Source organism: Sinocyclocheilus grahami, unplaced genomic scaffold, assembly GCF_001515645.1.
Source record: "Sinocyclocheilus grahami isolate Dianchi unplaced genomic scaffold, SAMN03320097.WGS_v1.1 scaffold176.1, whole genome shotgun sequence".
In the NCBI taxonomy this organism is placed as follows: Eukaryota; Metazoa; Chordata; class Actinopteri; order Cypriniformes; family Cyprinidae; genus Sinocyclocheilus; species Sinocyclocheilus grahami.
This window is the reverse complement of record NW_015505355.1, coordinates 3,985,654-4,008,871: the sequence shown is the minus strand read 5'-3', so window position 1 is coordinate 4,008,871 and position 23,218 is coordinate 3,985,654. Positions and strand designations below refer to the sequence as shown.

Genomic DNA, 23,218 nt, shown 5'->3' with positions numbered 1-23,218 from the left:
GCCTTTACGTATCAATTAGTGCGTAGACGCAATAGACGTGAACGTAGTGCTGGTGAGCATGTATGAAATACACGCGAGGTGGGAAGGGGAAGCGCATTGTTGACAGGTGGACGGAAATATTTCCCCCATAGCACAGAGGAGATATGGATTTAAATAAAACGGTGCTGTGCGAGAGCCTGATTATTTGGGTAAGATCCTATCTTTTAGTTTAGCTCTAAAGGTCACTGGAATCAGGAATCGTTTATTTATCTGCGGTCAGATCCTTGACGATAGCGTTACCTGTTACAGGTAGTCGTTTCCTTCATGGTCAAAAAATACCGGAAATAAGACATTTAGATGTGTGCACTTGCTCTTATAAACCAACGGGGTCTGCGGTGCATCATTGCAACCTTTAAAAATGCGCTCATTTCTCCAAGCGGCACCCGTCCAACACGCGACACCAATAACGTTATATACAAAAATCATAAAGACAAACCAGCCTCAGAATGCGGTTAGACATGTAAGCAACACCAACAGTTACAGCCAACTCCATCCTCATCCGATTTAGACGACTAATCTGGTTAGCTAGAGTATTTGTGGAATGTGTCTTATGCAATCAGATATTCCCGGTCTCAGTTTAATAGGATGGCGTTTTGATTTTGGACTGGTGTGTGTGATCGCATGCGGCGCGTGCTCTCGATTCTCTGGCTCTGATCCATGACTGTGTTTACATTGCGTTTACAACAAGGCCCCTTCTGGATAGTTTTCAGAAAGACTTGTAAGATGCAACAGATATATATATATATATATATGTATGTATGTCACTGGAGTTTATAAAAATGTTTTATTGTAGTGTAAAAGTTCTTTAGTAAATACATCCCTTAACAACATTATGGAGCATTTTGTTAATGTTAATTGTGTTTTTCTTTAGTGAGAGTTCTATATGCTATGTCAAAGCAGATTGGATGACAAAACTTAAATGTACAAAACCTCCAGGATTTTCTATTAAATATACTATCATGCTGTCAGTGGTGATTTAGCCTTTTATTGTAGTAATGCAGGGTTTCCCAAATGACAAGCTGATAAGAAACTAATAATTCAATCAAATGTAAAATTAACCTTTGTGCTTTTTCCAAATTTAGTGTTTACGGTCAAAAATGACTGGCCCTAAAAAATTACCTGGATTTAATGTTTTTGTCACTTTGTTTTCTTTCAGTTAGCACATTGTTTTACTCCTCTACAATTACTACTTCTTTCTTTTTTTTCCAAAAAGTGCAAAAATGGTAAATCAATCAGTAAATCCATGAATCAATGTTTTGGATGTTGTTATAGCCTGTGGGTGCAAAGTTGGTAAGTTAGACTAATACGAACATTAACTAGCATTTTCAGGGAAAAGAAAATCCTCTCTGTGTCAGAATGACTACACAACAATTATTCAAAATAAAACGTTTTTTAACTATTACAGGTAATAATATTAATGTGTGATTTAATTTTTTAATTTATTAACAATATCTCAAGTAGCCTAAATATTTTACATATAAGGTGGTTCAGTGGACAAAAAAAAGTTTGGGAACCCCTGTGTTCATGCATATTCTTTGTAGTTTATCCAGTGGTGTAATGTAACGAAGTAATAATATTTTGTTACAGTACTTAAGTATTTTTTGGGAGTATCTGTACTTTACTTGAGTTTTTATATTTCAGACAACTTTTACTTTTACGCCACTACAATTCCTAATTAAAATGTATACTTTTACTCTGATACATTTCCCTGAAGCATATTCGTTACTTACTACAAAATAGTCAAAAGTCAGAAGAGCACGGACTGCAGGAAAGCAGGTTTGACGAATCAGTGGTCTGGCGTTTGCAAGTCAGACTCCTGCTTTGATCGTGTGCAAACCATAGACTGTATTTTTATTTTTAAACGAACATTAACTAGCATTTTCAGGGAAAAGAAAATCCTCTGTGTCAGAATGACTACACAACAATTATTCAAAATAAAACGTTTTTTAACTATTACAGGTAATAATATTAATGTGTGATTTAATTTTTTAATTTATTAACAATATCTCAAGTAGCCAAAATTTTTTACATATAAGGTGGTTCAGTGGACAAAAAAAAGTTTGGGAACCCCTGTGTTCATGCATATTCTTTGTAGTTTATCCAGTGGTGTAATGTAAGGAAGTAATAATATTTTGTTACAGTACTTAAGTATTTTTTGGGAGTATCTGTACTTTACTTGAGTTTTTATATTTCAGACAACTTTTACTTTTACGCCACTACAATTCCTAATTAAAATGTATACTTTTACTCTGATACATTTCCCTGAAGCATATTCGTTACTTACTACAAAATAGTCAAAAGTCAGAAGAGCACGGACTGCAGGAAAGCAGGTTTGACGAATCAGTGGTCTGGCGTTTGCAAGTCAGACTCCTGCTTTGATCGTGTGCAAACCATAGACTGTATTTTTATTTTTATTTTTTTATTGCGAACAATTCAATTGACATTAATGAATAACAACTTTGCATACATTACACATAATGTATCAACAATACATCCAATGTCATCTGAACATATGGAAGAGAAGAGAAGAAAAAAAAGAAGTTGATAATGACAGTTAAAAGAGAAAGATGCATTTAAACCGCTTTTTTATGAACATGAAGAAAGGCAGGAACAGAACAAATAAAGAAAAGAGGATTTAAAAAAATAAAATAATAATAAAAAAAATGTAAAACACGAAAACAAGTATTAATCACGGTACATGAAAGATCTCATCATATCTCTTCAAAAAAGAAATACATTTTTTGTTATTAATTACTCTTAGTGATTTAATTAAATGTTCTACTTCACATAAGAAATCTATAAAAGTAGGTCTTTTCTTAAGAAACCTTTGTTTGTTAAAATTGAATTTTGCCACAAGGATAAGAAAGTTAACAGCAGATTCTAAAGATTTGTTTTGGTTTTCAAAAAAGCAAACAACATCCTTAATGTGTAAATTACAGTTCATATTAACTTTAGAAAAACAATAGGAACTCAAATCTTTCCAGAAAAGTGATGAAACATTACAAGAGAAAAATAAATGACAAATATCTTCACTTTCTTTTTTACAGAAGGTGCATATATCAGCTACATCACAAAATTTCGACACAACAGCGTTACAAGGGTATATATTATGCAACATTTTTAAATGCACTTCTTTCACTTTATTGGGTATACAGTATTTAATAACCATGTTTTCCTCCATTGAATGTTATCTATTTTAGAACCCCCCAAAAGTTTCCCTTTTGGAGAAATTGAGTTTCGAGATTGAGAAAGTTGACGAATAAATGAATTATTACATTCTTTACTTAAAAGCGAAACACCTCCCAAACATAACTGTGAAAGTTGTTTTGAGCATGACTCATGGGTGAGAGAAGCTTTCATCAGGCATATCTATAAAATATGCCACCAGGAATCGCCTTTATAATGGAGTTAAATTCTTTAAACGGAATGGGAAATTGATGGATACAAACCATAGACTGTATAAAAACATGGACGTAGTGTCCGTGACATCACCCGTAGGTTTCTGAAGAGCGGTTTTGAAGCTATATTTTTTTATAGCTTTTTTAAACTATAAAAAAAAATGTAAGCTTATTTTTTCTAGCATGATCTATATCAAGCAAAGAGTGCCGTTTTTCTGCAGATATCAGCATGATAACACGGTTAATAATCATTTTATACAAGTTCAGTAAAGCAATAAGTGTCTTACATTTTAGACATAATATTGCTTGTTTTTGCTCAATTTTGCCAACGAAAATAGTTCCAAACAGAGATCACAGCACTGTTTTGCGTCTCTGAGCAGTGGGCCGTGTTTACTTACTGAATGAATCAGCTTTTTGAACGAATCGGTTGATAAAAATGATTCAGTAATTCACTCATTAACACAGTCAAATGCTTTGTTTCTGAATGAATCAGCTGTTTGAATGAATCAGTTGAATCTCAATGACTCACCCATTAACAGTCACTTGCTGCCACCTACTGGCGGTTTTAATTTCACATTTCTACTATTTTTTTCATGTTTTAAATCATTTTAAATATCAGTATTCAACGTTTTATGTTACAAACAAAACATTATTTATCCATCTGTAACTCTGTAACTGATGCATCCATGCCCCCTCTGAGATACATTAAACTGTGTGAATACATCTAATTGCTATTTCAGATGCAGATATGCAGATTCTTTTATGTTGGAATGAAAGACGCTAAGTACCGGATGAAGTGCTTCTTATTCTTACCCAAAAATACAAAATGGAAGAAAGAGTTAAAACTGAACACAATCTTGCTACTGCTGAACACAAGCAGTGCATGAACATTTTTTATGTATATTTATTTGCTTCTTTTCCATTTTGCATTTACTTGTACTTTTACTTTCAATACTTAAGTACGTTTAAGATTAAAAACTTTTCGAACTTAAGTACAATAAATATAACATACTTTAAGACTTTTACTCAAGTAATATTCTGAACGGTGACTTCAACTTCTACCAAAGTAATTTTCTGGTAAGATTTCTGTACTATCTGTACTTGAGTATGGCTTTCAGGTACTTTTTACACCACTGAGTTTATCATTGTCTATTATAGTACTTGTTTCTTTTTTTTTGTATATGCCTCAGCTGCAAACCTTCAAAACTGCAGCCCCCTGTAAGACAGTGAAGGATCTGACCTCAGGGGCAGCCATGTCTCAGGCTCTGCATCAGATGTGAGTGTGTTTACATTTATTCACTGGCAGATGCTTTTATTCAACGCAACTTATATAGCTTTCGTTGTATTTATTTCATTACCCATGACTTCAACGTTGCTAGTGCCATGTACTACCAGTTGATCTGCAGTGTTTCTTTGACTCATCCTTTCATACTTAACTGTGTTTTACATTTCTCACTCGCCCCCATTTTTTGTTTCCTTATTTGCTCTACTAAATCAGATTAGTTCCATGTTTTCCTCCATTGAATGTTATCTATTTTAGAACCCCCCAAAAGTTTCCCTTTTGGAGAAATTGAGTTTCGAGATTGAGAAAGTTGACAAATAAATGAATTACTACATTCTTTACTTAAAAGCGAAACACCTCCCAAACATAACTGTGAAAGTTGTTTTGAGCATGACTCATGGGTGAGAGAAGCTTTCATCAGGCATATCTATAAAATATGCCACCAGGAATCGCCTTTATAATGGAGTTAAATTCTTTAAACGGAATGGGAAATTGATGGATACAAACCATAGACTGTATAAAAACATGGACGTAGTGTCCGTGACATCACCCGTAGGTTTCTGAAGAGCGGTTTTGAAGCTATATTTTTTTATAGCTTTTTTAAACTATAAAAAAAAATGTAAGCTTATTTTTTCTAGCATGATCTATATCAAGTAAAGAGTGCCGTTTTTCTGCAGATATCAGCATGATAACACGGTTAATAATCATTTTATACAAGTTCAGTAAAGCAATAAGTGTCTTACATTTTAGACATAATATTGCTTGTTTTTGCTCAATTTTGCCAACGAAAATAGTTCCAAACAGAGATCACAGCACTGTTTTGCGTCTCTGAGCAGTGGGCCGTGTTTACTTACTGAATGAATCAGCTTTTTGAACGAATCGGTTGATAAAAATGATTCAGTAATTCACTCATTAACACAGTCAAATGCTTTGTTTCTGAATGAATCAGCTGTTTGAATGAATCAGTTGAATCTCAATGACTCACCCATTAACAGTCACTTGCTGCCACCTACTGGCGGTTTTAATTTCACATTTCTACTATTTTTTTCATGTTTTAAATCATTTTAAATATCAGTATTCAACGTTTTATGTTAAAAACAAAACATTAGGCCTAGTGTCCGTGACATCACCCGTAGGTTTCTGAAGAGCGGTTTTGAAGCTATATTTTTTTATAGCTTTTTTAAACTATAAAAAAAAATGTAAGCTTATTTTTTCTAGCATGATCTATATCAAGTAAAGAGTGCCGTTTTTCTGCAGATATCAGCATGATAACACGGTTAATAATCATTTTATACAAGTTCAGTAAAGCAATAAGTGTCTTACATTTTAGACATAATATTGCTTGTTTTTGCTCAATTTTGCCAACGAAAATAGTTCCAAACAGAGATCACAGCACTGTTTTGCGTCTCTGAGCAGTGGGCCGTGTTTACTTACTGAATGAATCAGCTTTTTGAACGAATCGGTTGATAAAAATGATTCAGTAATTCACTCATTAACACAGTCAAATGCTTTGTTTCTGAATGAATCAGCTGTTTGAATGAATCAGTTGAATCTCAATGACTCACCCATTAACAGTCACTTGCTGCCACCTACTGGCGGTTTTAATTTCACATTTCTACTATTTTTTTCATGTTTTAAATCATTTTAAATATCAGTATTCAACGTTTTATGTTACAAACAAAACATTATTTATCCATCTGTAACTGCAGGTTAAATGCATCCATGCCCCCTCTGAGATACATTAAACTGTGTGAATACATCTAATTGCTATTTCAGATGCAGATTCCAGAAATGTTTTATGTTGGAATGAAAGACGCTAAGTACCGGATGAAGTGCTTCTTATTCTTACCCAAAAATACAAAATGGAAGAAAGAGTTAAAACTGAACACAATCTTGCTACTGCTGAACACAAGCAGTGCATGAACATTTTTTATATATATTTATTTGCTTCTTTTCCATTTTGCATTTACTTGTACTTTTACTTTCAATACTTAAGTACGTTTAAGATTAAAAACTTTTCGAACTTAAGTACAATAAATATAACATACTTTAAGACTTTTACTCAAGTAATATTCTGAACGGTGACTTCAACTTCTACCAAAGTAATTTTCTGGTAAGATTTCTGTACTATCTGTACTTGAGTATGGCTTTCAGGTACTTTTTACACCACTGAGTTTATCATTGTCTATTATAGTACTTGTTTCTTTTTTTTTGTATATGCCTCAGCTGCAAACCTTCAAAACTGCAGCCCCCTGTAAGACAGTGAAGGACCTGACCTCAGGGGCAGCCATGTCTCAGGCTCTGCATCAGATGTGAGTGTGTTTACATTTATTCACTGGCAGATGCTTTTATTCAACGCAACTTATATAGCTTTCGTTGTATTTATTTCATTACCCATGACTTCAACGTTGCTAGTGCCATGTACTACCAGTTGATCTGCAGTGTTTCTTTGACTCATCCTTTCATACTTAACTGTGTTTTACATTTCTCACTCGCCCCCATTTTTTGTTTCCTTATTTGCTCTACTAAATCAGATTAGTTTTTTCCAGGTCAGCATTACAGATTTATATCTCAGCTTGTCAGTGTGTGAATATTTTATGACTTGCGTTGGGTTGTGGGTAGTCCTCAGTCATATTACCTGAAACTAGGGATATGCCGGTATCAAATTTTCATGTTGCGATTAATTGCTAATTCTTTTATCACTGTATATGGTATTATCACGATATTGAAATTTAGTTGCAAAAAAGTGTTATCATAATACAGTATAACAGGTTTAATAATTTTTTATAACAAAAATAACTGAACATTTAAATAGGCCAACAATAAAGCAATACACAAAAAAATTTATAGGCTAAATTTTTTAAATGTACACTGATTAAAGTGCAAAAGAATTATAAAGACCAATAGGTATCACTTTACAATAAGATCTCATTAGTTAACCTTAGTTAAAGCATTAATATTCACAATGAGCAATACCTACATTTGCATATTAATCTTTGTTAAAAAATACAACTCTTAGTTCATGTTAGTTCATTAAATAACACTGTTGCAACTTTTGATTTTAAGAATGTGTTATTAAATATTGGAATTACCTAAGATTAATGAATGTTTAGAAGAATTTTTCATTGCCAGTTTGTTAACTAATGAATTAACTAATGTCAACTAATGAAGCCCTAATGTAAAGTGTGACGAACAATAAAGAATCAAAACACTTTCAAACAATATCTAGGGTGTGTTGTAGTCACTGATCTATATATAGTGATCAGTGGTTGTAGTCCAGATTAAAATGTAAAAAAGTATGAAAATAAATAGTCTGTTAAGTCTAAATATTTAAGTATTTGACGCTGTGATTAACACCATAGCGAATACAAAAATCGAAATGGCTATTTAAATCATTTAAATACGTTTGGGGTTTCTGGGGTAACGGCTGCATTTCTGCTGTTCAGCTCCATCTGCTGTCAGTGAATGTGTTGTCATCCAGAGCGTCTCACGCATTCCGCCATGCGCTTCTCATTCGTGCTTGTTTATATCTGAGTGCGCATGCGTCTGTGACGCAGCATACAGCAGTGTTGTGACCAGTTAATGGGAAAAGTATTCTTAAAATGCATTCAAAATTCTGAATAATTTGTAATAAATAATTATTATAATTAAGTGCCCACGATAACAATATCGTGCATATTCATTATCGTGATATATCGCATTACCGAATACCGGCACATGTCTACCTGAAACACATTATTTTTTGTTGAATAAACATTCAAGTTTAGTGAAATTTATATATTTTTATCAGAGAGTCTGGAGAGCCTGAGAGTGTGATGTAATTCTGATTATATTAAAGTAGGAAGGGATAAGAACAAAATATATTTGATTTCATTTTGCCAACTGATCTGAATGAAAGCCTCTAAAAGTATCTGAATTAGATAAGACTGTGCTGCACTGATCAATATATTTCAATTACAGAGATCCTTCATGGTTCAATGAGAGCTGGCTGGCCCGCATTAAAGAGGATGTTGGAGATAATGTGAGACTCACGGTAGACTTATTTTTCTTTTATGCCTTTGTGCTTAAATCTAATTTTGAGAACATGCCAAATATAATGTGTTAGTCAAAGCTAAAGTCTTTGTTTCTCGCCATTTTTACAGATGAACAATCTAAAAAAGATCCTGCAGATGATTGTTGATTATTATAATGAGGTAAATGACACACTGTTTCAGATATCATCAGTCAGACTTTAAAGGTGCAGTAGGAGATCTTGGGAAATGCTAACTTTAGCCTGATAGCACTGAAAGCGAATGTCCCACACTCCCTGCAATCGCTGTCCAAAGCCACACCCCCTGAACGCATATACGCTCACAGACCAGAATACCAGAGACAACATTACTACAATAGGCTACATCAGCGGTTCCCAATAATAGATAGAATCTAGTTTTTTTTCTGTCTTTTTTTCTTTCTTCCAAATCTATGCACACTCCACACTCCAGATCAGTATGTGACAGTAATGCTCCTTTTTGACCGTAAGTGCCCTGCGAAGTGAACATCACCGGATATTCCACCATGATTCCAGTTCGAAGCGAGCGTATATGTTCCATACAAAGGGCATTAAATTGTGCGAGATGTAAATTTAAATAGTATTTATTTACAGAGGTATATTATGTCACACTTCACACTTCTCTAGTAAGTTTCGTCTGTGTGTGAAGATGCTGCGCAGCGCAAATCCGTAAATGAATGTTCCAAAGTGAAGTAAACTTCAACGGATTTCCCCTGCTCAGGGAGTATGGAGCAAAGAACACTGTGCAGGGAGCATGTCAATCGGAACACAGTTCATGCACGTAGCTCACTTCTAACGAGCTGTTTATCTGAATCAGGTGTGTTAACTAAGCGAGACATGCAACATATGCAGAGCGGGGGGGCGCGAAGACTGGAATTGGGAACCGCTGGGCTACATGATGTGTCATTCACCGGCATGCGTGAACGTGCTGATGACGTATCCTGTCTGCGCGAACAAGGTGCGCAGAGGTATGCAGATACATACGTTGACAGGCAGGTAGGAAAGCCAATTAAAACGCTCAGACCGAGCGTTTTGATTGGACGAACATTTCTTGGTCCTACGCTTTCCACAAAATATATAAATACAGATAAATACATTTTTAGACCACTTAACTTAATGATTGCTATCGGGATGTGAAGAGTCTTTCAACCAGCATAACAAAAAAAAAATTCCTTTAAGGCCTCTAAGCTTACATTTCTTTTTTGATAATTTTTTTTAGGAACACAGAAAAATGACAGAAATTAACCGTCCCATTATAGGGCGATATTTGACTCCTTAAATTTTTTATTTTTTTTTACCTTTGTAATCCAATTTTTCAAACTTTATTAAATGTATGTCATATTTTGAGCCAAAACATTTAGATTTATAAACTTTTATAAAAAAACGCAGAGGTATGCAGATACATACGTTGACAGGCAGGTAGGAAAGCCAATTAAAACGCTCAGACCGAGCGTTTTGATTGGACGAACATTTCTTGGTCCTACGCTTTCCACAAAATATATAAATACAGATAAATACATTTTTAGACCACTTAACTTAATGATTGCTATCGGGATGTGTAGAGACTTTCAACCAGCATAACAAAAAAATTTTCTGAAGACAATCACCTATTGCACCTTTCAGAATTAACCTTTCATCTGACACAAAGCATTCTGAATTCACACATTCCTACAGTCACATGATAGGTATGCAGATACATACGTTGACAGGCAGGTAGGAAAGCCAATTAAAACGCTCAGACCGAGCGTTTTGATTGGACGAACATTTCTTGGTCCTACGCTTTCCACAAAATATATAAATACAGATAAATACATTTTTAGACCAATTAACTTAATGATTGCTATCGGGATGTGTAGAGACTTTCAACCAGCATAACAAAAAAATTTTCTGAAGACAATCACCTATTGCACCTTTCAGAATTAACCTTTCATCTGACACAAAGCATTCTGAATTCACACATTCCTACAGTCACATGATGGACGGTTTAATTGTATGACTGTGTTAATGCCTGCAATTTGTTTTCATAATTTATTTCAAAGATTCAATAACTGCTTAAACTGATTCATTCTAATAATGAGTATGTGTTCTGATCACTTTGGGTTCAGGTTTTGGCTCAGCAGATCACAGATTTCCCTCTGCCTGATCTGGTGCGTGTGGTAGAGCAGTCTGATCAGGTAGAGCTGGGACGCCTCCTGCAGCTCATCCTGGGGTGTGCAGTCCAATGTGACAGGAAACAAGGTAGTTAAATGGATAGTTCACCCAAACCTTAAAATGTTGTTATTTACTATCATTATGTACAGCTATTTTCCTGGTGATGCATATATATTTCATTATTTTAACCTTGTGAGATTATTTTGTTGTTCAGATTATGTCCAGATTATCATGATTTTGGAGGAATCTGTACAGCATGTGGTGATGACTGCTATTCAGGAGGTCAGATTCATTTTATTCAGGTGTTTTTAAGTGGTCATATATATATATATATATATATATATTCTTTAAAAAAGAATTAAATGAATTTCAAAGCTTTTTGTATTGATTACAGCTTATGAGCAAGGAGACTGTGTCTAAATTAGGAACAGAATATCCTGGAGATTTTGAAAAACAGGTAAAAAATACAGACATATAACATCATCACAGTGTCAGTGTTGATATTGTTGTTAAATGTAGTATATTGTAGTATTGTTTAATGATGCTGGTTTTTTGGTAGTTAAAGAAAGCCTTGGAGGATCTGACTGAAGTCATGGCAGAGAAAGAAGAGTTGGCACAGCGCTGTCAGGAGCTCGACATGCAGGTGAGGGGTTTGTATTAACAAAGATACAATAATATTAGGAATGTTAAAAGTCAAGTCACAAGTTATATACAGTAATATACAGATTTCAAAGGGCCTAACAGTAATAAACAGGAAAAGCTCAGTAATGAAATGACTTCAGTTTAGGTTGTAAAGCAGCTCTACAAAAAAAGCAATGTCATTATTCAGTTCTATAACCGTGTCATAGTAGCAAATTTTATAAATTATGAACTCAATTCTGCTATAAAGCTTGCTTGACAACTATTGATACTTTTGTGACAGACTTAAGTAAGATTGTGGCACAATTTGTTCATGCATCGAAACCAAAATGGCACATAAATATTATTACTATTATTATTTGTTTTAGATATGAATATACACAGGTGCTGAAATATTAGACATAAAAAAAGGCATTGGTCAAAGAAATCCAGAGACAGCATTTGTTTAAGTGGCTATGTTTGCAGACTGTAAGTGTCAGTGAACAGCATTTCTGGTTTCTGCTGTTCTGTTCATTCACCTTTATGGATGAACAGATTTTGCCTATAAGTGCAAGTATTTTTTGTTTGTTTCTGCAGAGGCTGTGTTTTTTAGCTTTACAAATAAATAATCTGTCATGTACAGTATTTCATGACATTTTTAGGTATCTATTTTCCTTTTGGAAATTGTTGTAATATAGTACATTTAAAGGTCATTTGCCGGATTTGAACTGCTATGTTAATTTTCCTGTGCACATAAATGGGTTAGAAATTCATGTGTTGCTGATTCTTGACAGATTAAGTTGTAAAAGTATCCATGGCCTATGAGAGGTAAGTTTAAACAAATGCATGGCAACCTAGCCTAACTGAAACTAAAACACTGCGTTGCCACTAACCAATCTAACCACTGAAAAACAGGTCTTATCTGGGGGTTTTGTGTGGCAAAAAGAGCTCATGGATTCAGTGCTGAAATTACTGGGTTATATATTGGCGCACACGCTAAAACAAGAATAATACGCATTTGCTGTTGGGGTGTGGGAGGTTTAACATGCTTAACATTAACAGCGGATTTGTTTAATTTAATTTGCTAATTAAGTATAAAACTGCATCAATTTGGAGTTTATGTGTATACACACAATTGTAATGGATAAATTATTTAATGTTTAGTTAGTTTTGAAAGTATGTTTTTTTTGTTATTTTTTGTAAACTGGTTTATTTCCTTTTGTGGTGAGTAGTGGGGCAGCACAATGTTTTTAAATGCAAATCTAGTACACGCTAAAACAAGAATAATACGCATTTGCTGTTGGGGTGTGGGAGGTTTAACATGCTTAACATTAACAGCGGATTTGTTTAATTTAATTTGCTAATTAAGTATAAAACTGCATCAATTTGGAGTTTATGTGTATACACACAACCACTAAAGGAGAAAGAGGTAGACTGACATATTCACCTGCAATTACTCATACACATGCCAAAACCTTGTGACCATTGTATTTGTGTGTGATTCATCAGAGGATCAGCATTGAGCGGGACACTCTCAGAGAGACTAATGAAGAGCTGCGATGCACTCAGGCCCAACAGGACCAGCTATTACACGCAAGTATGTTTGCAGATACCACACCTGGCAATGGTGCCATGTGCCGCTAGGAAAAGATTGCATTTGAATGAAGACTGTTGCTCACAGACATGAATCAGTGCAGGCGGGCTCTGCTGAGAGCCATAACAGTTCCTCCCACTCCTGTGATTCGTTTGGCGTAGCCAATTTAAATTCAAGCAAATCTGCTAGTTCAGAGGCAGTACAGCCTGTTAGATTTATATTCCGACCACAGTGCAGCCTTCAGCCCAGCTCAAGTGATCTGTCTGGGTCACTTCACAGCTCAGTAAACACAAACTGAAAATTTAGTTTAGAAGATGGTATTAAACTTGAACGTGTGCTTATTTCACACTTCACAGGAAAGTATCAAACAGGAAGTCCAAGCCATGATAACCTGGCAGCTGAGATGTTGCCCATTGAGTACAGGTATGTTATATATAGGAAGTAAAGCATACAGATTTGCAAATTTTTTCCTAATTTTAAATATGGATTTTAAAATGCCATTTATTCCTGTAAGGGTAAAGTAGATTACTCCAGGCTTGAGTATCACTTGATAATTCTAATATGCTGATTTGGTGCTCAAGTAACATTTCTTATGATTATCAATGTTGAAAACAGTTTTGTGGAAACTGATCTTTTTTTAAGATTCTTTGAATGGAAAGTTGTGATTAATTTTGTTCAGAATTGTCTTCATATTTGGGAGTCTGATCAAATAATGAGTGAAGGAGATGGTTGTGTTTACTACTGTTTTTAATATCACACTTCAAACAGAAGGTGAATAGCAAGACTAGTATTCTGAACCTAATGTCTTTGTGATTCACATACATCTAGAGTGCATATAAAATCTTAGCTATCATTGAAGTATAAATACATGTATTTTGTATATGTTGATGTGTTTTTCTGCTTCTCCAGGGAGAAGTTCATTCGTCTGCAGCATGAGAACAAGATGTTGCGGCTGCAGCAGGAGGAGTCAGAGAATGAGCGCATAACTGAGCTGCAGGAGCTGCTGGAGGAGGCCCGGCGCGGACGTAGCCAACTGGACACTGAGAACAGGTACAGATTGACATAATATATCAAATGTAAACTTATCGAACCATACAGTAGCTTTTCTACATATGAACATGTGTTGTTTATGTGTATTAAGGTTAAACAGAGAAAGAATCGGTGAACTCCAGCAGCAGGTAGAGGATCTGCAGAAGGCCTTGCAGACACAAGGAGCCAAACCTGAAGATGTAAGTGTGTTTGAACCACTTGGTGGTGCTGTTTTTGCCCATTTTTTTTGTCAGTGATACATGAGCATGTGGTTTGCAAATTATCTAGTCTTTGATTTCATTCTGGAAGTAGTACTTTTCATTAAAAAGTCGCATTGTATGTTTGCTTTCATACAGTCTCATCTGAAAAGGAAGCTGGATGCTCATATGTAAGTTTAGACATTTAATCAAATTTGATTTCTTTGTTGGTTTAGCTATGTTTGAGCATCTTATGCACTTTCTGAAATGGATGGTCCTTATGTTTTTTTCCCAGGGTGCAACTGAATGAAGCACAAGATGAAATCATGAAGAAGAAAGAGCTGTTGGAGGACCTCCAGCCAGATGCTACTCAAACCAGTTAGCCTTTAACTTTCGACCTGATCCTTTATTTTATCCCACATTGCTTTTCATGACCTCAGAAAAAGACTGAGTCACATACACCCACTCAAACCATCAACTTTGTGTCAAACTGTAAACTTTGATGTCCATGATATAGAGTGATATTATGATCCTTTTTGAGTCTTTAAACTTTAAATCTTTAAAGTTCCTCTCAGTTTTAGAGATAAATGTCACTTTCAGGTGTGAAGATGGATGAGCTGGTTGCAGCACTGAAGAAGAAAGATGAGGACATGAGAGCGATGGAGGATCGATACAAGATGTACCTGGAGAAAGCCCGTGATGTACTTGCATTAACTGCAGCTCTAAAATACATAGCCTGCTTTACCACTGACTGTCTTATGCTCTGGTCTGTTACAGTTTTGTAGGCATTTTGAAGTCCTCTATATTTTCATGTTATTGAATCATGTAAAATTAAGAGCTGATGAAAACTTGATATATTCTGTCATACTCTGCATATTAAATAACTACAGGTTTAACCAGCCAATATATGCATTCTTGCATAATTTTAAGCTCTTTTACATGCCTTATTATAACAGAGTTATTACTCATAAATTACATCATACTGTGCATTTCCAAGGTGATACGAGCTCTGGATCCCAAGCTAAATCCAGCCTCAGCAGAGATTCAGTCACTGAAAGCGCAGCTCTCTGAAAAAGAGAAGAAGATCATTGCTCTGGAGGTAGAGCAGGCATCTCTTCTCTGTTTTACATGTTATTTACATCTAGCAATTTCAGATTTACTTTCTCACTCACAATTGAATTATTTTTGTTGTTTCTTTCTCTTTTCACTCATATGTTTTCTCATCTTCTCTTCTTTACTCAGCGGGAGTGTGAGCAGGCCAAACTGAGGGAATATGAAGAGAAGTTAATTGTGACAGCTTGGTATAATAAGGTACAGAGACAGGACTCAATAGTTTGCAAAGTACAGTGTAAATTAAATATGCTGTTATTTATTTATTCAATTTAAGATTCTGTAAGCCATTTATTTGTTTGTATATTTCAATTTAAGGTGCTGCAATTAAAGATGATATAAAAATGATTTATTTATGCATGTATGTGTTTGTTATTATTTTATTTAAAGGGACAGTTCACCCAAAAACAAAAATTGTCATAATTTACATTACCCTCTTATTGTTCCAGACCTGTAAGAGTTTCTTTGTTCTGCTGAACCCAAAAAATCTATTTTGAAGAATGTTTGTAACCAAGCAGTTGAAAGTAGCTATAGACATGTATTGGCGATATTGGCTACCAGCATTCTTCAAAATAGCTTCTTTTGTGTTCAACAGAACACAAAAACTCTTACAGGTTTGAAGCAAGTAAAAGGTGAGTAAATGATGACATAATTCATTTTTGAGTGAACTATCCCTTTATGGAATGTCACTTAAAAATGTCCCTATTAGTTGACAGTTTAAATTGAAATAAATGTCTTGAAATATCTAAAACTTTAAAAGAAACAGTCTGCAGTAATTTGCTTATGTTCTGGAATTTTCTTTTGTCATATTGTGCAAAACACAGAGTTTGAACTTCCAGAAGATTGCAATCGAGTCACGGCTTAGCGGGCGATCCAACTCTCTAGTGCCACCCGGCCAGTCCTTCCTGGCTCAGCAACGTCAGGTGACCAACGCCCGGCGCACCATGTCCATCAACATGCCTGCCACTTCTTCCAAGTAACCTTGTCCTCAGTACCTCCCAGCTTCCAGCTCTTCTCCTTCTTTCCCGTATAGTCTTTGTCTGTAGACATGTATTGGCGATATTGGCTACCAGCATTCTTCAAAATAGTGATGTCAAAATGTCACTTAAAAATGTCCCTATTAGTTGATAGTTTAAATTGAAATAAATGTCTTGAAATATCTAAAACTTTAAAAGAAACAGTCTGCAGTAATTTGCTTATGTTCTGGAATTTTCTTTTGTCATATTGTGCAAAACACAGAGTTTGAACTTCCAGAAGATTGCAATCGAGTCACGGCTTAGCGGGCGATCCAACTCTCTAGTGTCACCCGGCCAGTCCTTCCTGGCTCAGCAACGTCAGGTGACCAACGCCCGGCGCACCATGTCCATCAACATGCCTGCCACTTCTTCCAAGTAACCTTGTCCTCAGTACCTCCCAGCTTCCAGCTCTTCTCCTTCTTTCCCGCACATGTACACTCAAGTGACCTTAAGTACACTTCTAAACAAGGGGACAAGCCTGCCATGATGAACATTAGCATGTCCCCATGTGATCACTCTGTACAGTTACACGTGTATAATAATGTACATAAGGGGCTGAACTCTGATGAAAGTTACAGCACACAATTATGTACAGTAGCAGTCTTTTTCACTTTCAGTACTAAACATGCACCTGTAACAGTCTGCAGCAGGGTCACTTCTGAACCAGCATCCATACTAAAGGTCACAGGTCACTTTTGTCAGGCTCACTCAGATTGTGCGGGAAGAAATGCATTTAATGCATCCTGTAATGGTAGCATGCATGCTTTTGCTAGAAATGACTTCCAACGATACACTATGCAGTCGTGGAATATATTTGTAATTGCGCAGGTATGTTATATAAAACATTGAAAGTATATGCAGACTGCACATTTTGCCCTAGCCAATCAAAATCCGTCGATCAGGATGATAATGTATTTGGTGCTGGACACCAAAATTCTTCGTTTGTTCCTATTACAGTGACTTTCTCAAACAACATGCATTAAAACTACATTAATGTATACATTAAAAAGACATGCATATAATAACTCTAATTAATTAAATCTGAATCCAGGTGCTTCATTCAGTCGGTTATGGTATTTTATATTCAGTTGACTGTGATAGGACTCTTGCATGCTCTTTTAACAAGCAGAAGGGCCTTTTTTATCCACTTAATGTTTCCTGTCTGTGTGAAGACCTCAAGTATCAGGATTTGAACACCAGCACAGAATTATAGGAGGCCATAGCAAACTGCTGTGACGGCTTTGAATGTGTTGTACGCCATTCTTTAAATATATATGCATGACTTGTAAAACATAGCTGCATTATGAAATGGCTTTTGCTGTATTGTGAAAATCTGCTCCTGCTTAGGTTGACCCGACTGAGCTATCTGCTAATAGACTAGCTGTTGCATTTCGAATAAAACACACTCTGTTTATGTTGGGAGATACAGTACTCTTAATTCTGTTTTAAATGGTAAGGTTAATCATTGCGGTTCTGATTTGTCTTTTCTGGTGTTTTATTCAACTAGGCTTTTTGGCCTGTGATGGGTAAATACTAATGTTTTTTGAAATGCTAATATTTATGTATGATGTGTTCCAAGGAAAAACTCTTAAATTTGTGTACTCAATTTTATGAGCACTGCCATTGTTTGTGAGAGATGATAAATAATAAGATTGGATTCATATGGTATTAGAGTAATATTTGGAGTTAAAGAGCACTTGCAGCCTTCATTTACATGTGATGAATAAACACTCTAAAGTTTGTTTTGCAATACTGCCTTCTTGCGTTTTAATGATCCCAAGGTTGAAGTTTTTACTCAAGTCTCACCACTAGATGGCGACTAATTTAAACATTTCCCGCTACGTGTCACTAATGGTGCTGAATTTACACTCGGATTTAATTTAATTTGAATAAATGAAATATATGAAAACAAAAAACTTAATATGTTATATTTTGCACGGGTAGCATTTGCCTTCACATGAATACACAATAAAATGCTTGTTTTAATGATCAGAAATCCAGCCAATACAAATGGATGAGGCAATATTTCCTCAGCCTTGAGAGGGCACACAAAAAAATCAACACAAACAAATTGTTACAATATGGATTTCAACATTGTTTATTATCACAGCAAAATCTTGCTTCTGTTTGCTGACTATTATTTTTCTCTATGCATTATCTGTCACCTTAAAAACTTGAACTTCATCCCCTTCATCTGAAATCAGTGCCAACAGCTAGATGATTCTATAATGTTTAACTTGTCGCAATGGCCTTTTCTCTATTTTTTTCTAGGGCAATGTTCATCCAACACTATTAGTTTTTGTAAACTAGGCATTACTAAGCAGGTTTTTGCAGGTTTGATATGGGACTAAAGATGCATTCTCTCACACCCCTTTAATCAAACAAGAAGTGAGTCAGCAAAAGAAAGGCCATAATCTCCACTGATCTGTTTTCTTAGACATGTTAAACAAACATAATGTAATATTAATTAATGTGTATTATATCTTTTTTTATAATATTGAAGTATTGCTATAAAAGAATTCTCATAGTGAGTATGGTTTGTTCAGCGTGTCGTTGCATGGATCTTGAAGGGGTGTGGGGTGCGTGTTACTCCTATCACTCCATCAAGGTTGAGTTTCTCACCCTCGGCAGCTGAAAATCGAAATTTTCTGAATAAAATGACAAAGAACAGGAAGAGTTCCATTCTAGCGAGCTGCTCCCCCAGACAGACCCTCTTTCCTGCGAGAGAGACAGAGGGGAGACGTTAATGTAAATAAGCTTTTTTATTATTATTGAAAACAAGGATTTTGCTCACCAAGGCTGCATTTATTTGATCAAAATACAGTAAAATCTGTAATATTGTGAAATATTTTTCGAATTTAATAATTAATAATTTAAGCATTCGTTACTTCAGTCTTCAGTTTCACATGATCCTTCAGAAGTCATTCTAATTAGACAATTTTGGACGATATTGTGCTGCTTAATATTTTTGTGGAAACTGCAATACATTTTTTTAGGACTCCTTGGTGAATAGAGAGTTCAAAAGAACATTGTTTATTTTAAATAGAAACTTTTGTAACAATATAAAAGTCTTTAATGTCACTGATACATTTAATGCATTCTTTCTGAATAAAAATATACTTTTTTTTTTTTAAACAAAAAACCTTACTGACCCCAAACCTTTGAATGGTAGTGTAAATAATTCATCATAAAGTCTCTTTTTGTACTTCTGTTTTCACTTTACCTGCAGAAAAGGCCATGAATGCGTCCCGCCTCACAAACTTGCCCTCTTTGTCTAAAAAGTGCCCAGGATTAAACTTGTAGGGTGTCTCCCATTCATTCTCATCAAAGAGAACAGAGTGCAATATGGGTAAAATTGCTGTACCCTGGTTGAAACAATAAAATAGGAAGAGTTAGATTTCATAATTTAGACAAATTATCACATTGATCCCTTTCAGAGGGAACCATTTTTTGTCAATCAGCCAAATTAATCTCTTTTGGTATTGATATTATTTTTACAATAGCAAGATAGAAAGTTAGCTAAATAAATGAACGTGTATCACTCACCTTTGGGATGAAGCACTCTCCAATGCTTGTGTCTTTGTCAGCCACCCGCAAGCCATTCATTGGTACAATGTCTCCGAATCTCAGCATCTCATGGATGACAGCCTCAGTGTAGGGCATGTTGACCTTGTCGGATATACTCGGCTCCCTTGAGCGTCCAATCACTCTGTCAATCTCCTCCTGGACTTTTTCTACAATTAATACCATCAATTCAAATGTCAGTTATCTATGGATTATGCATAGATTCTTTGTAGAGTGTATTTTTCACCTTGTACTTCTGGGTAAGTGATGAGGTATATGAGACCCCAACATAATGTGGTGGATGTAGTTTCGGTCCCGGCTAGAAACAGGTCTAGAACACATGGAACGATGTTCTCTTCATCAAAACCATCTGTTGTTTCATGTGGCTTCTGTTCAGGGATGGAAGACGTCAATTAAAGTAAAGTTGCTGTATTCCTACAAATAAATGCAAGTGCAAGAGGCTAGTTTGAAGTTCTCCTGTCATTTTGATAGTTGTATTACCTGCATCATCTCAATAAGGAAGCTGTCAATGTAGTCCCGAGGCTCTGAGGGGTCCAGTTCGGCCTTGTGTTTGACAACAACCTCTTTAACGAAGGCTTGCAATAATTTGTAGTTACTGAACATGTCATTGTGAGCCCCAGGAAGATGCTTCATAATGGCTGGAAATGCTTCATAGAGCTGAAGGAAAAACATTTTTATTTACTCATGTGTCTGTACTGGTGCTGCATGACCAGAATTAATCTTGAATAGATATTTGAAGGAATAGTTCACCCAAAAATAAAAAATTGCTCAAGATTTACCCAACCTCAAGTCATCCGAGATGTAGAAGAGTTTGTTTCTTCGGAACAGATTTGGAGAAAATTGCTCACCAATGGATCCTTCTGAAGGCACCCATTCCCTGCAGAGGATCTATTTGGAAGCACATGATATAATGCTACATTTCTCCAAATCTGTTCTGATGAAGAAACAAACTCATCAACATCTTAGATGACCTAAGGGTGAGCAGATTTTCATTTCTGAGTGAACTATTTCTTTAAAATTATTTATTTCATTACCTGGCCCCAAATGGAGCCCTCTAATTGAATGCTTTTAGATATATATTTTAGCATTGTCCTGAATTGGTGGTCTGCATAATCAAATCTCTGGCCGAACACCATTTGACAGATGATATTGGAAACAGCATTGTTGAACAGGATTGTTGGGTCAAAAGCAGCTCCTGAGAAAGACAAAAAGTAAATGAGTCCTGTTATTTACCTTAAATGGATTCTTATATACACGCAAACCAGGTATTGTGTAACTTTCTGTTTGTCAATCTCATCTAGCAAGAAGCGGCTCTCTTCACAGATGGCCAGCTCCATTGTTTTCTTTCCCAACCCAAAGTTCCTCAGTGTTGACAGAGCAAAGCGCCGTTGTTTCTTCCACATTTCACCATTACTGAAGAAGAGTCCAGCTGTCCAGACACAAATAATCAGTACATAATCGTGTTCCGTTGGATACTAAAACAATCAGTGAAAGTATGTACGTAAACTTCAGAAGATGATAATCGTCAGTTCCTGGAGCTTGATCTAAAAATTATATGAGCTGTGTTATTTTCTGTTCATTTTATGTAAGACAATTTTTTGCAACCTTTTACCAAGCTGTAGGACAAGTCTGAACAGTTTGGGACAGTTATAAATACTTTTTAAAAAATTTATTTTAGAAATAAATAACAGCTCCAAATGATGTAACTACTTGAGTTTCACAATTTAAAAGAATGTTTATCTTTTGTTAATAAAGGGGGCTCGCTTCTTCAGATTCACAATAAACAATGCTTTTTGCTGAACTCTTTTGATAGGTCATAACCATTTGACCTACCATTGCCCGAATAGACTCGTGATTGCACTGGACTGTAGGGCCGATCCACAAAGTTTTCAGCTTGAGTCACCAGGGCCTCCTTCACCAGTTTATAACCAGTGATGAACACCACTTTGTCTCTTCCTAATCGCAGACTGAATATATTGTTGTATGCGTGGCCTAGCTATGAGGAAAACAACATTTGAGAAGTTTGAAGCATGTGACTGGAACTAATGCAAATTGTTGGGTTCATAAATATTTTTTGTCAGCAAACTGCAAGCATAATCTGAAAGACATGCACCATTTTAACAACTGTTATGAAATTCTACTTTTTTATATATAAGTAAGTGTGCATATATATATATATATATATATATATATATAATATTTAAGTAAAAGCGATATCCACTATCATGCATCGTATCGCTCTTTTTTTTATTTTCTTAGATTTTAACAGAGTCCTGTCCTGTCAACCCAGAAGTGTCAATATTGTCTGCTCACCTTTGTCAGATATATATGTGGCTCCTTGGAGTCAAGGTTGAAGACATTTCCTAGGAGCGGAAGAGAGAAAGGGCTGGGTGGGTAATTCAGTGGGTTTCTGTTCTTCACGTAGTCTGCCACCAAGAGAAAAGCCACTACGAAGAGCAGTAGTCCCTTAAAATCAAGAATCTCGAGAATTGCAGTTAACGCCATGACAGGCGAAGAAGGAAAATGCGAGGTTTGCAGAATGTATGTTGGACAGGCAGCCTTTGTCCATCTGTTTGTCCACTCCCCTCACATCTGGCTCAATAGCTGTAAAAGAAAATGAACTCTGAGTTAGACAAGATCTTGATGGATTACGTTTCTCTTGTTGTGTGAGAAATGAGTGAGTGTCAAATGTATGACAGCTAATATGTTCATAAATTTTAATAGGAAGTCTTCCTCAGATTGAGTTATTGAGTGAGACGAGCAGACCACCTCGGACTGTTGGAGTTTATGAAAAGTGAAAGTGACGTGACATGTGGCCAAGTATGGTTACCCATACTAGGAATTAGTGCTCTGCATTTATCCCATCCAAAGTGCACACACACAGCAGTGAACACACACACACTGTGAACACACACCCAGAGCAGTGGGCAGCCATTTATGCTGCGGCGCTTGGGGAGCAGTTGGGGGTTCGGTGCCTTGCTCAAGGGCACCTCAGTCGTGGTATTGAAGGTGGAAGAGAGCGCTGTACATTCACTCCCCCCACCTGCAATCCCTGCCGGTACAAGACTCGAACCCGCAACCTTTGGGTTACGAGTCCAACTCTCTAACCATTAGGCGGTTAATTTTTATGACTTGCAGGTTCATTTTTAAC

General features: G+C 35.8%; 2 protein-coding genes across 2 annotated transcripts; one reads left to right on the top strand and one right to left on the bottom strand.

The window, feature by feature from the left end:
* Window positions 1-16,488, top strand: LOC107593867 (protein Hook homolog 1-like). Its single transcript, XM_016283745.1, has 19 exons — window positions 1-188; window positions 4,628-4,713; window positions 8,680-8,752; window positions 8,862-8,912; window positions 10,873-11,005; window positions 11,133-11,200; window positions 11,313-11,375; window positions 11,478-11,561; window positions 12,957-12,965; window positions 13,046-13,133; window positions 13,487-13,553; window positions 14,040-14,180; window positions 14,272-14,359; window positions 14,516-14,547; window positions 14,652-14,734; window positions 14,957-15,057; window positions 15,354-15,455; window positions 15,599-15,667; window positions 16,291-16,488. The coding sequence occupies exons 1-19, from the start codon at window positions 144-146 to the stop codon at window positions 16,444-16,446; spliced, it is 1,539 nt and encodes a 512-aa protein (XP_016139231.1). The 5' UTR covers window positions 1-143; the 3' UTR covers window positions 16,447-16,488.
* A 1,956-nt stretch (window positions 16,489-18,444) lies between these two features.
* On the bottom strand, window positions 18,445-22,687 carry LOC107593808 (cytochrome P450 2J5-like). The gene is made up of 9 exons (XM_016283682.1): window positions 22,381-22,687; window positions 21,901-22,063; window positions 21,344-21,496; window positions 21,102-21,262; window positions 20,548-20,724; window positions 20,294-20,435; window positions 20,029-20,216; window positions 19,706-19,847; window positions 18,445-19,200 (listed from the first exon to the last, which is right to left on the bottom strand). The coding sequence occupies exons 1-9, from the start codon at window positions 22,570-22,572 to the stop codon at window positions 19,025-19,027; spliced, it is 1,494 nt and encodes a 497-aa protein (XP_016139168.1). The 5' UTR covers window positions 22,573-22,687; the 3' UTR covers window positions 18,445-19,024.
* Between the last annotated feature and the right edge of the window lie 531 nt (window positions 22,688-23,218).

Excerpts from the sequence above, each read along its gene's own strand:
- LOC107593867 (XM_016283745.1), top strand. The coding sequence starts at position 144 with ATGGATTTAAATAAAACGGTGCTGTGCGAGAGCCTGATTATTTGG. Across the intron at positions 13,134-13,486 it reads GGACCAGCTATTACACGCAA|GAAAGTATCAAACAGGAAGT; the intron begins GTATGTTTGCAG and ends CACACTTCACAG. Across the intron at positions 15,456-15,598 it reads AGAAGATCATTGCTCTGGAG|CGGGAGTGTGAGCAGGCCAA; the intron begins GTAGAGCAGGCA and ends TTCTTTACTCAG.
- LOC107593808 (XM_016283682.1), bottom strand. The coding sequence starts at position 22,572 with ATGGCGTTAACTGCAATTCTCGAGATTCTTGATTTTAAGGGACTACTG. Across the intron at positions 20,436-20,547 it reads TCCTTATTGAGATGATGCAG|AAGCCACATGAAACAACAGA; the intron begins GTAATACAACTA and ends ATCCCTGAACAG. Across the intron at positions 20,217-20,293 it reads CACTTACCCAGAAGTACAAG|AAAAAGTCCAGGAGGAGATT; the intron begins GTGAAAAATACA and ends TATTAATTGTAG.